The sequence below is a fragment of the Leucopleurus acutus genome (assembly GCF_964270905.1).
Source record: "Leucopleurus acutus genome assembly, chromosome: 19".
NCBI lineage: Eukaryota > Metazoa > Chordata > Mammalia > Artiodactyla > Delphinidae > Leucopleurus > Leucopleurus acutus.
Genome location: NC_139161.1, coordinates 50,962,761 through 50,978,536, shown reverse-complemented (window position 1 = coordinate 50,978,536; position 15,776 = coordinate 50,962,761). Strand labels below are relative to the sequence as shown.

Below are 15,776 nucleotides of genomic sequence, written 5' to 3'. Positions count from 1 at the left end.
GCGTCGTTCTCTCGGTCTCGCGCGAGCAGAGTCCTGAGGGTCCAGCGCCGCGCAGGTTGCTGCACCTGCAGGCGCCAAGTAACGTATGCGAGGCCACCACCGAGACGCAAGTCCTCCGGGGGGTCCTAGACTCGCCCACGGCTGGCTTCTGGCCAGTCGGCCTGGGTGGGGGACCCTGCCAGATAACCACGCTTTTGTTCTAATTTTTAATTTTTTTTTTCCCTGCGTGCTTTGTGGTCTCATTCAATGATGCCTTCTGTTTGCAGTGCCCTCCCAAAGGCTTGGTAGTACAGAGATGAACAAGGATAGCGAAATGTTTAAAAGGGCAAGTTCTGAAGTGAGAACATCAAGACACTCAGAAAGTCAGACAAAATCGCTGACCCACCATTTATGGGCTGTGTGACTTTGGGCAAATTACCTAACCTCTCTGAGTCCAGTTTAATGGATTATCCTACTTTTCCTCACTGATTTTTGTTTATTTTAATTTTATCTATTTTTGGCTGCACTGTGTCTTTGTTGCTGGCTGTGGGCTTTCTCTAGTTGGTGGGAGCGGGAGCTACTCTTCCTTGCGGTGCACGGGCTTCTCATTGAGGTGGCTTTGGCGTCTCATTGCGGTGGTTTCTCTTGTTGCAGTGCACGGGCTGTAGGCACACAGGCTCAGTAGTTGTGGCACAAGGGCTTAGTTGCTCCGCGGCATGTGGGAGCTTCCCGGGCCAGGGCTCGAACCTGTGTCCCCTAAGTTGGCAGGCGGATTCTTAACCACCGTGCCACCAGGAGGTCCCTCCTCACTGATTTTTAAATGCTGTTTTTATCGTTAACTAAATTCACACATGTACTTGGTTATGTATTTGAAGTACTTTCTGTCTGCTTATCTGTTTCTCTCTCTCTGCTTTGATAATAAACTGTTATAATTATTGTGAGCTTTTAAATATGTTTTAAAATCTGGTAGGAGTAGTCCTCTCTTCATTTACTCTTCTTTTTTCAGAAAAAAATTGTAACCCTGAATGTTTTCTTGTATTTCTTATATTACTTTTAAAAGAACAAAATAGTGTTTTTGTTTTTTTGTTTTGTTTCAAGAACCAAAATCTGCTTAAGCCAGAAGAATGAAAATGGAGGAGAGAGGGAAGAACAGTAGCTACATTTTTGTTGTGAAATGTAAAGTCGTTGAGGGTGGTTTGCTTTGGCTTTTTAGTCATTTTTTAAAAAGAACAAAAAACTGTCTGATCTCATCTGGGTTTAACATGCTGCGCCTGTCAGCAGTGTGAATTCATTATGTAATTCATTTGCTCTACAAATACGTATGGCGTGCTCGCTCTCTGCCAGACGCTGGTGATGCAATGAATGTTGAGCAAACCCAAGGCTGTCTCATGGAACTTAACGTCATGAAGAGGAGATATTTAAACAATTCCATGAATAAATATAAAATGTTAACTGTAGTGAGTGCTATTCTGGAGAGTACAAAGTGCTGTAAGTGTTTATAAAAGAAGATTTGACATACACAGGAAGGTCTGTGAAAGCTTCCTGGAATCAGGCTCTCCCTGAAGAGTTAGGCAGATGAAGGACAAGAAAGTAACAGAAACCCACCTCTACTTAAACATATGTGACAGGAAAAAACAAAAAAACACACAAAAAAACCCATATGTGACAGGAAAGTCTAGGGGGTTGACAGGCTTCCACAAAGGTCAGAATTCAAGGATTTAAGCACTGTCATCAGGACTCTTTTCTCTCTCTCTATTTCTTGATTTCACTTTTCTCTCTGTTAACTTCATAGATTTTCCCCCCCACATGGAGATAGGTTTCAGTGCCCAGGATTGCAGAAGGGCATCTATAGAAATTACAGAAAAAGGTCTCTGATAGGTTCTTCTTGGATAACATGTCCAACCCTGGATCAATCGCTGTATCCAGTAGATAAGGTACTTTGGTGGATCAGCTTGGGTTACACGTTGGGATAGGGAAAGGGAGCCATGTTACTGCTAGACCCATTGGGGGATGGAAAGAAAATCGGTTTTTTGGTTTCTTTTTGTTTTTACCAGAAAAATGAGACAGTTCTTAAGACAGGCAAAGTAGCAGATGTCTACTATGGGAGGCTGCAGGGGAGAGCATTACAGGCAGCAGGAACTATCTATGTAAGGCCCTGTGGCAGTGTCTGAGAAGCTGGAGGCCAGTGAGTGGATGGTGAGAATGAGATGAGCTTGGAAAGACTGGGCCACAGAGTGTCTGGAAAGCCACATGTAGGCTTCTTGGCTTTATCCTAAGGGTAACAGAGACCTATTAGGGGTTCAACAGGGCAGGGTACCTGGGTGTGAGATGGGGGAGCCACCACCCCACTGCACCTGCATGAAAGACCTGGAGCGGGAACTACCCAGCCCAGCCCAGCCCCTTATGAATTCCTGACCATAGAAACTGCGAGAGAGAATGAGAGGTTGTTGTTGTTTTAAGGCAGTTGTTTTAAGCCAGAATTTGGGCGCGATTTGTTAAGCAGCAATGGATAACCAGAATGTGAAGCATCTGTCACTATCATGTAATTTTCTTTGTATCAATTTTCTTTGCCATATTCTCATTCGTCAGTGGTGTTGCTTGTGATTCAAGTCATTTCCCCCATCACTCTTATGTACTTTGTGCAATGCTTCTTCTTTTGTTTGTTTTGTTTTGGTTTTGGTTTTGCGGTACGCGGGCCTCTCACTGTTGTGGCCTCTCCCGTTGCGGCGCACAGGCTCCGGACGCGCATGCTCAGCGGCCATGGTTCACGGGCCCAGCCGCTCCGCGGCATGTGGGATCCTCCAGGACCAGGGCACGAACCCGTGTCCCCCGCATCGGCAGGCGGACTCTCAACCACTGCAGCACCAGGGAAGCCCCCTCAGTCATTTTTAAGAGTATGAGGGAGACCTGGTACCAAAAAGTTCAAAAGCCACCGTTCTAGGGTGTGTATTCTGAAGTAGGGCTGCTGGGTCATATAGGATGTCCACAATTTCAATTTTGCTAGATGTTGCCAAATTGCTCTCCAAAGTGGCTAAAGCTGACCTTTTAAAAAAATCCGTATACAGTTGTTGTTTTTGTTTTCAGGCAAATATGAAACTGTAAAGAATTATAGAATTGTTATTGAGCTAGGCTAATGATACAATAGAGATTTGATATATGAAATATTGAATATTTTTTCTAAACAACAGTGAGAGATTCAGGGTAATTTTATTTTTAGTGTACTTAGAGGAAGAAGCTTTTCTTGGCCACTGAGAATAGTGTTGTAGAGTGCCAACATTAAAAGTATCAAAAATTTATTTTTGTTTGGCACCTCATGGGAGGTAGATGTGTACAAGTTATGCAAATAAACCTTTTTTTTTTTTTTACCATCAGGGGAATTTCAATTTTCTTAAATACTACCTTCTGCAGTTTTAGTTAAAACCTAAGCCATATTCCACTGACACTCAATTTGTAAAAAAAATGCTGAGGCATCTAATATTAGAAAAGTAATAATTCAAAAGCTGTTAGTTCATGGGTCATTTTGTGAGAGTTTATTTTAAGCAATTCAGGGTGCTTTTTTGATGTAGAATATTCAAATTATACAAGCATAGTTGATCTAATACTTTAACTGCCTTAAATTTTGGCAATGAGATGTGGGTAAATATACAAACTGACTTTTACAGTTGAAGGACCAAGATGCAACAATATTAATTGGCTGTTTCTTACAATGGTTTTGCAGGTAGTGATATGTACACTCCACTCTAGTAAAATGCACTGTGACCACAGTCAACTGCTACCTACCTGTCTATTTATGGTGGAAGGTTTTCAGCAACCAAGAGTTAACCTAGGTGGGATTTCATTCTGCCACACGGCCATGACAGAGCATACAGAGAAGGTGGATGGGCTAGGTTAGAAACTGAAGCACAATTCAGGAGACATGTCTGAGCAGTAATAATACTGTTGATGCAATGCACATCACAAGAGCAAATGGAAATTGGTTTTTTGTCTGTTGTTAGGAGATTATCCAGCTACTAGTGCGGCTACCTGAGGGTACTGTGTCTTCAGCTGAGAAGAAGATCTGGTGTATGTATTTGTGTCAATAGTCAGACTCACAGCAGGTAATGGTCTCTAGAGTTGTTGATCCAGGTGTGAATATGTTTGAAGGTGTAATTCTATGTGGCGTGTCCTTTCGAGGGGAAGATAAACTAAATCTGCTGGTTTTAGACTTTTGGATTACTGACTTTATTTGAATGACTGCAAGCAGTAAAGAACTTAGAAATCATCTAATTCAGCTATTTTTCTGATAGAAGAAAATGAGACCTAGGGAGGGTTGCACATTCATTTGAAAGATGTCTTTTTAACACTCACTCTGTTGAGGGCAGACACTGACCTGATCATGAATAAGTAGAGTGAATGTATAATTTATCATCCAAGCCAGGACACTTTTTTTTTTTTTTTTTGCGGTATGCGGGCCTCTCACTGTTGTGGCCTCTCCTGCTGTGGAGCACAGGCTCTGGACGCGCAGGCTCAGCGGCCATGACTCACGGGCCCAGCCGCTCCACAGCATGTGGGATCTTCCCGGACCGGGGCACGAACCCGTGTCCCCTGCATCAGCAGGTGGACTCCCAACCACTGCGCCACCAGGGAAGCCCCAACCAGGACACTTTTGAGAGTGAAATGGGGTGCTATTAATAATTATGGCAAGGCATTAAACAAAAGCCAAAACTCCTGGGCAAGGTCTTCCCTGGTGGCGCAGTGGTTAAGAATCCGCCTGCCAATGCAGCCCTGGTTCGGGAAGATCCCACATGCCACGGAGCAACTAAGCCCGTGTGCTGCAACTACCGAGCCTATGCTCTACAGCCTGCGAGCCACAACTACTGAGCCCGTGTGCCACAACTACTGAAGCCCATGTGCCTAGAGCCCATGCTCCGAAACAAGAGAAGCCACCACAATTAGAAGCCTGCGCACCGGGAGGAAGAGTAGCTCCTGCTCGCTGCAACTAGAGAAAGCCCATGCACAGCAACAAAGACCCAACGTGGCCAAAAATAAAAATAAATAAATTTATTAAAAAAAAAAACGGGTTCAATCCCTAGTCAGGGAACTAGATCCCACATGCATGACACAACTAAGAACATGCCACAACTAAGGAGCCGGCGAGCCACAACTAAGGAGCCCTGGAGCCGCAACTAAGGAGCCTGTGTGATGCAACTAAGACCTGGTACAACCAAATAAATAACTAAATAAATATTAAAAAAGAAAGATCCTGTGAAATCCTGATATATCTAATTATATCATCCAAACTGGAAACAACTTTGTTGGCAGAAAACATGGTTTTATTACAGGGGCCCTGTAAAAAATCTCAACCAAGTTACACCCAGAGGAAAATAATTTGTTTTTGTCAGACTGGTAGGTTTTCCATCAGTGATAACCATTCAGTAAATATTTATTAAGTGCCTACTATGTACCAGGGTTTGAGATGGACACTGGGAATATAGCAGTGAGCCAGATAGCTTCCACCCCAAAGAACCCCCAGATTAGGAAGGAGGATGGAAAAGTAACTAGGCAATTATAATGCAGAGCTAGAAGTGTTTCTTTAGGGCCGAGTACAGGGGGAGCAGTGGGATCCCAGAGGAGTTCATTCATTCATTCAGTTGATCATCATTCAGCATATTTATTGAGCATCTACAATGTTCCTGGGCACTGTGCTAGGAACAGAGAAACAGTGGGGAAAAGAGAGACACAGCCCCTGTCCTCATGTTGCTTTCAGTCTGGTGGAGAGAAAAGACAGGTAAACAGGTAGCTACAGCTAATGCTATGAGAAGGGAGCCTCTAAGAGGACACTAAACCCAAATTCGGGGTGGTGAGGTAAGGCTCTAAGCAGAGATGGGAAGGATCATAAGGTGGGGAAGAATGTTCCAGACCAAAGGGACAGTACTGTGCATAGTCACAGGGGCAAGAGAGGCCATGGACAAAGTCATTTTAAGTGGATGGAGCAAAAAGCTGGTGGAGTGCAGTTGCAAGGTGGTGGGAAAGGAGAGCATTGGCAGGAAATAACCAGTGACCAGAGCCTGACAAATCTTGTAACCCAAGAGTTAAGGAGTTTGGGCTTTTTCTGATGATAATGTGTAAAGAAGAGATTTAAGCAGGGGAATGAAGTAGTCAGATGTTCACTTAAGAAAGTCACTGGCTGCCATGTAGAAAGGGGATTGGAGGGTGAGACGCCAGGGGCAGGAGACCAATTGGGAGGCTGTTGAAGTTCATCGGCAAATGCTGGCAATGACCTAGGAACATCCAAGGAGAACATGGACTGATCAGAGAGCTACTTGAGAGGCACAATCAACAGAAAGTGGGGAACACTGGAGAGAAGGACTCCAGACATATGCTAGTTTCTGACTTCAACAATGAAGAAGATAGCAGAGCACCAGAAGTTTGGAAGTGGGGATAGGTAATCAGTTCTTTTCAACGTATGTTGACTGTGCGGGGCCTATGGGAGAGGCATCTGGAGATGTCCTGGGGGCGACTTGGTCTGGAACTGAGGAGAGAGCGCAGCTGGAGCCTGCGACTGGAAGTCTTCATAATAGAGGGGAAACTGAGCCCCTGGGTGTCAGTGAGGTCACTCATGAATGTGTGGAGCGAGATGAGGGTGGGGACAGGGACAGGACCCTGAGGAAGACTGGCATTGAAGAGAGGCTTCAGAGGAGGCAGGCTCGCAAATAAGGCGGAGACAGGCCAGTCAGGCAGGAGGAGAACCAGGTGATGGCGGTGGCCAGAAACCAAGAAGGAATTAACACGTATCTGGTATTTACTTTTAACTTTTGGCAGAGATGTGTATGGTTTACAGACAATTTACAAGGGGAAAGCATACACGTGAAACCCTTCTATCCTTTAGCCTTTTTTTTTTTTTCCTGTAATTTAAGAAACGAGTCCTCTCTTTGGCTCACGGAATACCAGAGTTCCCTAAGGCCATAGTTAGAGAACCACTGGCCTAAAAGGAGGTATTATAAGACGCTGGAAGTTTCCTTGGAGTCTAGAAAGAGAGAACTGGGGAGGAAGGACACGTCCCCACTGCTCCTGCAGTGGTTGAGGGCAGAAGCTTAAATATGGCAGGAACATACTTTCCATCTCTTGAGGAGGAGCTCAGTCCAAGGGTCACCTTTTCACCATTCATGGTGCTCTCCCTGCAAGCCTGTTAGCTGGATTTCCCAGGGGTCGCTTAGAAGTCAGCATCTTGTGAGTTTGGTTAGAAAGAAGTGTCAAGTCCTCGGGCTCTAGCAGATCAACCTGAAGGGACCAATGATGTTCAGGGCCTCCAAAGCTGACATGGGCCTTGGCGACCCCTTAGGACGCTTGTTTAACAGGACAACAGCCCAGCTCCCCGGGCATGTCATTAGCTGCAGCATATTGTATTGGAGTTTCTGCCTCCCGGCCGCTTGGGGACAGGGATCTGGCAGGGAGGGGCTTGACGCTGTTTGCCTTGAACTCTACACAAGGGAGGAAACAGTAATGAAAATATCGGAGGAGGGTATTTAGCCCCCTGAACTCTCATCTTGAATCTGCCACGTAATCACCCCTTTCTTTCCTGTTCCCCATGATTTTTCCTGGGGAAACCTATGTTCCCTGTAGCTCCCCCAATATACAAAATGAACACCTCTATGGGTAACTTCTGTCCTGTGGTCTGGAAGGTGACTTCTGTTCTTTGTTGATTGTTATGGTGCAGCTGGCAAGCAGTGGAAAAACCCTGGCTGGGAACTTGGGTCTCTGTGGTCAGTTTGGCTGACATCATAGAGAGGCCCTGGGGTTTGGGATTGTGTAGGTGGTGAGGGTCCACAAGAACAAAAACACTCCCCCACCCTTGAAGGACACGCAAGGCGTGACGGGTGGCTTGCGCGCAAGAGTGCTTAGCTGTAACTACCACCTGTAGCCGCTCAGTGTGGAAGATGGGGCGTGGGGGGGCAAGACATGTGCTTGGTGAGGGCTGTGCTGGGGATAGGAGCCTGGGAGGCTCTGTACAATCAAACGCCAAGTTTTAAGATCACTTAGAACCACACAAACAGGGGAAGAGTGCCAGGAACTGAGTGTCTCCTCACGGGTGGGGACGGCGGAACCCAGTGGTCCCCCACCTGGAACCTCACTCAGCAGAAGCTCAAGGACTGACTCCTCAGAGCTGAGCATGGGCGTCTTTCCTCTGGCTGCGATTATCTGATCACTGATGCTTCTTCATCTACGATTCAGGAAGTGCTTATCTTACAGAGCTCGTACCATTACCACTGGCTTTCGGACCCGGATACCTACTGAAGTTCGACCATTCTTGACGGTTTAAAATAAGCTGTGTGAACGAACCCTCTTCTGCTTGTCAAAAAGAAGAAGCGGTTGTTTCAAGATGATGGTTTTCCATATGTGCAGGGTTATCAACGTCATCATAGTCATCTTCAGGCTCAATATAGCTTGGGACAGCCATTGTCTTCTTATTTCTAACTTTAGGTACTGATGCGTATGTAGCTGGTGGCCAACTTGGGGTTTCCTGTGGGGCTAGAATACACAAAAAGGTATTAAATGCAAAGCTATTGTGTGTTTATATATTTTTGACCAAGTGGCTCTGCATGATTTTCATGGGTTTCGGTGATCCTCCCACTTCTTGGTGGACCAGATCCCCATTTTACAGAGAAAACTAAAGCCCAGACATGACACAGTCTCAGGCTCACCCAAGTGAGTAAGTGGCAAATATTGGTCAGACATCTTGACTCCCGTGTCTCTTTGCCTGACTGCACTGCAGTAGGAACCATGAAACAAGTTTAGACAAGAAGCTGACCAGAGCTAGTAGCCAAATGAGTAGTGTTGTGTTTATAGATACTAATTCTCATAAGGAAGTGATACAAACCATATTTCCTTTTGGGCACATCCCTCACAGTGACTTACACTGCTTTCCATAACTATCTATAATTGCTCATATCCACAATCCCTCTGCTAAGAAGGAGGTGGGCAGTGGTGTTTTCAAAAGGTGGAATTAGTGGAGGATGGGTACATAGCAAATGGACTAAAGTGGTAGGAAAAAGATAGTGAAACAGCTCAGCTCCACCTTTGGTGGGGCCTGGAACTGCCTCACCGCAATCTCATCTTTTCCTAAGAGAACTTGAAAAACAAGCACCATTTCATTTCACACAAAGTTCTGCAGTTAGATCCAAGTTCATCTTCAGGGTCCAGCAGTCACTAGCTGTGTGGCCATGAGTAGGTCGCTTAACTTCTCTGTGCCTCAGTGTCCTCTTCTGTCAGAGGGACATAATAATGTACCTGCCTCATAGAGGTGTTGAGAGGATTAAATGAGATAGTACCTATAAAGTGCCTAGCATGGGACCTGACACACAGTGCCTGATCAATAAATGTTAGCTAATATTATTATTTATCCATTCAGTTAAAACATTTTCATCCATTATCTACTAAGCTCCAGGCACTGTTCTTAGTGGTGGGTAAACAGTGGTGAACAAGACAAGAAAGGCACCTATTTCCTAGAGTTTATATAATAATGGAGGAGATAGATAATGAACAAATGAAGGATAACTAAATAAGCCCATTTAGGATTATTGCCATAAGCCTCATAAGGAGAATTAGCAGGATTTCTTTATATAGGGTGGTCAGGAATGGCCTCTCTGAGGTGGTGACATTTGAACTGACACCTGAAAGGTGTAGTAAAGCCAGCTCTGTATACAGCTTAAGGAAGAACACTCCAGTCAAGGGAACCAGGCAGAGTTTTTCTGATAGGACATCTGAGAGGCCCAGTGTTCCTTTATACCCATGCTGCAGGCTGGAATTTGAATATGAACTCACACATTGAATACTGGAAGCATTGGTACTTATTCTGCCCCCTTAAAACTTAGTTCATCTCTTTAAAACAGGTTGCTGCCATCTGCAAATTCCAGTGTTATAGACTGAATGTGTGTGTCCCCACAAAATTCATATGGTGAAGCTCTAACCACCAGTGTGGTTATATTTAGAGATGGGGCCTCTAAGGAAGTAATTAAGGTTAAATAAGGTCATAAGGGTGTGGCCCTGATCCAATAGTATTAGTGTCCTTATAATAAGAGACACCAGAGAGCTCTCTCCCCTCCATGTGAGGACACAGGGAGAAGGCAGCCATCTGCAAGCCTGGAAGAGTCCTCACCAGAAACCAGATTGGCTGGCACCTTGATCTTGGACTTCTAGCCTCCAGAACTGTGAGAAAATTACTGTTGTTTAAGCCACATTGTCCATGTTATTGTTTTATGGGCAGCCCAAGCTGACTAAACACCAAGATAAATTTATTATTCTACCCTGAATGAGACTGTTATCAGCAAAATACACTCACAGGCAACTTCTGGAGAAAGCACACCCCTGGGTGGCAGAGGGGGTAATTGAACTGAGAATTGATTGGTAACATTCCTGGAAGAGAGGAAGAAGAGGAGTCAGTGTTTGGTTTTGATCACGCCTACTGATTTAAAAGAAAACGTCAAGGAAAGTGGATAGAGTTGAACATTCAAATCTTGGTCCCTGAAAACTGGAAGCATTTCCTTCCCTTTCTAGGTCTTGTATCCCATTTGTAACTGGCACTCTAAAGAAACCATTTCATTTCCTTTAGCCCAGGGACCAGCTGGATTTGAGGGAAGGGAGTTGAAGTACTATAACTTAGAGCTCATCTTCCTGTGTTCATCTGAGCTGGATTAGAAGGGGGAGGTAAGCATCAGGTGTATTTTTTTTTTTTTTTTTTTGCGGTACGCGGGCCTCTCTCTGCTGTGGCCTCTCCCGTTGCGGAGCACAGGCTCCAGACGCGCAGGCTCAGCGGCCATGGCTCACGGGCCCAGCCGCTCCGCGGCATGTGGGATCTTCCCAGACCGGGGCACGAACCCGTGTCCTCTGCATCGGCAGGCGGACTCTCAGCCACTGCGCCACCAGGGAAGCCCACCAGGTGTATTTTGATTTGAAAAACAAATGTACTCCTAACGCTAAATGTACACACACCATGTGACAGCAATACTGGGTATATATCCTGCTGATCACCAAAAGATACATTATAGAATGTTCATCACAGTGTTATTCATAACAGCCCCAAACTGCACACTACCCAAATGCCCATCAGCAGTAGAATGGATAAATTCATCATGGTTCACTCCCACAGTGGAATACTCTATGGCAATAAGAATGAACAATCTAGGGCTTCCCTGGTGGCGCAGTGGTTGAGAGTCCGCCTGCCGATGCAGGGGACACGGGTTCGTGCCCCGGTCCGGGAAGATCCCACATGCCGCGGAGCGGCTGGGCCCGTGAGCCATGGCCGCTGAGCCTGCGCGTCCGGAGCCTGTGCTCCGCGACGGGAGAGGCCACAGCAGTGAGAGGCCTGCGTACCGCAAAAAAAAAAAAAAAAAAAAAAAAAAGGAACAATCTACCACTACACACAATGAATCTCACAAAAAAGGCTGAGCAGAAGAAGCTAAACACCAATAACACATACTGTCTAATTCCATGTATATGAAGCATAAAAAACAAGGAAAAACGAGTCTATACTATTTCAGGTAGTGGTTATCCTTGGGGTTTAATGGCTGAAAGGGAATATATGGGGCTGAGGAGCTGGTAATTTTGTTTCTTGATCTGGGTGTCACCTACCGGCTCTGTTCAGTTTGTGGAAATTCATTGAGTTGTACCCTTACCATGTGTACTTTTCTGTTTATATTATACTTCAGTAAGAAGTTTTAATAAAAAGATAGATTCCAAGAAAGCTTCCTTACCCAGACCCCCCATCCCCTCTGTGTACTCTGATTTCCAAACTGGTACTAGATTCTTCTGAGCTGAGTTTTGGCCTCCTGTATGTGCCTAAATCCCCTGGAATGCAGAAGCGTTGCTGGGGTGAGTGGAGAAGGGGACATGTGGCTAGAGCGCCATCAGTGACCTCACTCCACCCCTCCGTGGCTCTTCCCGGGAGAGGAGGGACATTTACCTGACTTGGGGAAAAATCTAGCTTCTCCCACTTTCTCCTCTAGAGCCAGCCTGACTGCCTAAAGTATATATTCTGCTTGAGTCTTTGCCATTCAGAGAAAGGGCCCTGCCCTGTAGGGGAGACCTGAGGCTGTCCAGGGCTGCCTATGTACCATGCAGGAAAGTTTGCCTGGTTTTGAATTAGGAAGCAAACTTGGCCATGGAGAAGAGCCACATTCTGCAATGTCAGTTTTATCCTCAATAAAGGCAATACTTTGGTTACCTAACTGCAGGATACAGTTGTCTGACTCCTCAAGGGGATCAGAATTGGAGGGGAAGAGATCTGTTATTTGCTGAATCCCTTGAGCCTCAACGAAAGTCACTTTAGAATGACTTTATATTTTTGTTTTTTAATTTATTTGTATTTTTAAGAAACATTATTTATTTATTTTAATTTTTACTTAAAATTTTTTTTGGCCACACCATGTGGCTTGCAGGATATTAGTTCCCTGACCAGAGATTGAATCCAGGCCCTCAGCAGTGAAAGCACAGAGTCCCAACCACTGGACCGCCATCGAATTCCCTGTGCCTATGTTTTAAAGAAAGGACTGGCCCTTGACCAGCTTCTGGGAGATAATCTCTAAACCCTTGGAATATCCTGCCTGATAAGAGTGTCTTTGTATTAAGGGGCCTTGGGCTAGCCAGATAGTTTATGCTAACAATGTGACTGATGGTGAATGCCTGCTGTGTTTGCCAGGGGCCCTGGGTCTTTCTGTATCAGTTTGGCCTCAGGAGACTGAATTAGCCAGAACACAGCGCCCGACCTGTGACCTCTATCAAACTAGACAAGACTTGGGAGGACTTGGAGAGCAGAGAGAGCCAGGTGGTGCCCTGCACCCCCAAAGCCCTGAGGTCTCTCCCTTACAGTGGGGAGAGTTGGCAGACACAATATTTCCCTGGAATTTAAGGCACACATTCTTAACGCGGGCGCAAGAATGGAAGTGAACAGGTGGTTCTTGAAATTAAAAAGCAGAAGTGTTCCCCCCCCCACTTACTCATACATCGTTTCTTCATCTCTCTGCTTTTGTTTCAAGGGCTTGGCAATTACGCGTTTCTTGCCTAAGGAAACAAATAAGCATATTCATTTAGGAAGAATTATCAAAAGTTGTGATTTTTAGAGTTTAGAAGAGATCAGAGACCCGGCAGGTTCAGGACATAGGGGAGAAGAACCATCCAGAGGAAACAGACTTAGGGACACAGAGCTCATAAGTGATAGAGCCAGAATTTTTTTTTATAGATGTAGTTACATTTTGTTTTATTTTATTTTATTTTGGCTGCGCTGGGTCTTCGTTGCTGCATGCGGGCTTTCTCTAGTTGCGACAAGGGGGAGCTACTCTTTGTTTAGTGCATGGGCTTCTCTTCGTGGTGGCTTCTCTTTTGGCGGAGCGCAGGCTCTAGGCGCGCAGGCTTCAGTAGTTGCAACATGCAACTGGACCACCAGGGAAGTCCTAGAGCCAGAATTTTACCCAGGCCGTCTGACCACAGAGTCTAGGCACTACCCATTGTGGGCTGTGCCTGTTTCCTCATTGCCTAGTAGTATATCTACCTAGCGCATAGCTGGCATTCAGAAATACTGGTCGAGTGAATAGCCAAAAGTATGGTTGGGAGGAAATGAGATAAAGAATGGGAAAAGCAGTTTGAAAACTGTGATATGCTAGACATGTAAGTTATTATTAATTATAACCTGCTTGTTAATAGGAGTGGGTCAAGTTAAAAGAGAATAGGTAAAGATTTTGTTCAGGATCATATTTTTGTCCATATCTAAAAATGAAATGTTTAAAAAATGTATAGAGAACAATAGGGGCTAGAATACACTTTTTGTATTAAAAAAGACTAATTACCATCAAGGGGTGGAGGGGAAAGGACATTAAACAGGCAGCCCAGTGAACCTGCGTTCTGGTTCCAACTCTGCTACCAATTCCTAGGAGACCTCAACCAAGGATCTGCCTGTCTCTGAACCTTAATTTTCTTATCTCTAAAAAGAGATTGAGAAGAATGACAAAAAGTTTTCACTTCTTGAACAGCCCTGACCTTTCAGCACTGGTTCCTCAGGATTCTGAGGCTGTGCCCAGATGCAACGGGAGGACAGTGCCTTGATCATGGAGAGGTGCCTGCCCAGGTTGCCCCAGGGCAAGATGGCTGTACCTCTCAGTGTATTTACCATCCCCAGGTATACTCCAGGCCTAGGTCATTATGTAAAGGGATAGGATCTCAAGAAAACACACCATTGAATCAAGGGTTTCATGTTTCTGGAGATGAATGGTAAAGTAGAAACCCACTTGTAGATCATCTAAAGTTACATTTATCCTCCAATAAGCTGCTTATTTATGTCCAAGAATGCTAAGAACCTCTATCCGAGGCAGATGTAATACCAGAAAATTCAGAGTATGGTCTTAGAGTAGGCAATCATAGTGGTCAAACATGTTGATCATGGAATGAATCCATTTTTCATGCCTCAAGACATTTTTTTAGACCACTTTATTGGGGAATGATTGCCATAAAAAAGCTGTACGTATTTCATGTATGCAACATGTATACAACTTGACATGGTTGGAATCAAGACAGTTTTTGACATTCCATGGACTTGTACTCCCTTTCAAGTCCCAGAGGTAGGATGCTGTGATTAGCAGCCACACTGAAGAGAGATAGCATTAGTGCACAGTGTGCCCTGAAACAGATTCTGCTTTCACCCAAACCGATGGAGCTGGAAGAGTTCTTGGAGATTAGGTAACCTCCCTCCCTTCACTATGCAGAGGGGGAAACTGAGGCCCAGAGACACAAATTAGTGGCAGGGCTAGGACTCAAACACAGAATGCATGATGCTAAATCCAGAGTTCAGTCTATGCAGGCCCAGAACTAATCTTTTGCCCTGAAGAAGCCCTAATATGCTGATAACCACCTCTCCCCTCCCCTACCTCCACCTGCCCAAATGAGATGGTCATTACCTTGTCTAAACAGACACCTACAGACACAGAACAGGAAGATGCTCAGGCCCACGCAGACAACGATGATGGCCACAGCCAAGATGATCCAGAAATTGTCCCTCCACCAATCCATTGCCATGGGATCCTGAGAAGAATGGAGAGAGAGGAATGAGGCATGAGTGAAAGCCTTCCTGGGGTGGTGGGGGCAGTTATCTACCATGTTGTACAGCTGCATCTGCTTAGGGGCCAGGCAGGCACTGGTTCACAGTCAAACCCTGCTGATTAGCAGCTGGGAGACCTCAGGCAAGTGACTTAACCTTCTCCAAGCTTCAGTGCCCTCATCTGAAATATGGGAGTGATATTGTCTACTACCTTGCAGGGAATTTACAAAGATTAGAGGTAAGACATGTACTTATTAGTTACTCCAGAAACTGTAGACATATTCACTCTTCTTTCTTATACTGTTAAACATGCAGCAGGAAGGGAAATGCCATTTAAAGCAATAACTCTCTGCAGTTGTTTTTATATTGAAGGGGCAACATAGACTTAATTCATAAAAGGGGAGATAGAATTTTGAGAGCTTTTTTGTTTTTTGAGGTGGGGGTTAGAAAAATAACCTTGATGGGTCTCTTTGAGTGAGGCACGGTCAGAGGGAGAAGGTAAAGATGCAAAGCAAACTGAATTAGTAACAGGAACTTGGGGGCTAAAGCCTGACTGACTAGAGAGGAGAGACTGGGAAGAGGGTCAGAGCAGAGGGAGAGGTCACGAAGAGAGTAGGTCTTAAATGTACTCCCCACTATGGGGGTAATCCTTATACAATATGTAAGTGTATCAAATCAACAGGTAATACGCCTTCAAGTTATGCAATGTTATGTGTCAATTGGAGGTGTTAGCTAA

The 15,776-nt window shown here is 45.1% G+C and overlaps 1 protein-coding gene across 1 annotated transcript; it reads right to left on the bottom strand.

Annotated features, from left to right (window-relative positions):
- Positions 1-8,311: 8,311 nt before the first annotated feature.
- Positions 8,312-15,018, bottom strand: SCIMP (SLP adaptor and CSK interacting membrane protein; the record flags this gene model as incomplete). The annotated part of the gene is made up of 4 exons (XM_082861565.1): positions 8,312-8,487; positions 10,298-10,371; positions 12,951-13,014; positions 14,901-15,018. The coding sequence occupies 4 exons, from the start codon at positions 15,016-15,018 to the stop codon at positions 8,312-8,314; spliced, it is 432 nt and encodes a 143-aa protein (XP_082717691.1).
- Between the last annotated feature and the right edge of the window lie 758 nt (positions 15,019-15,776).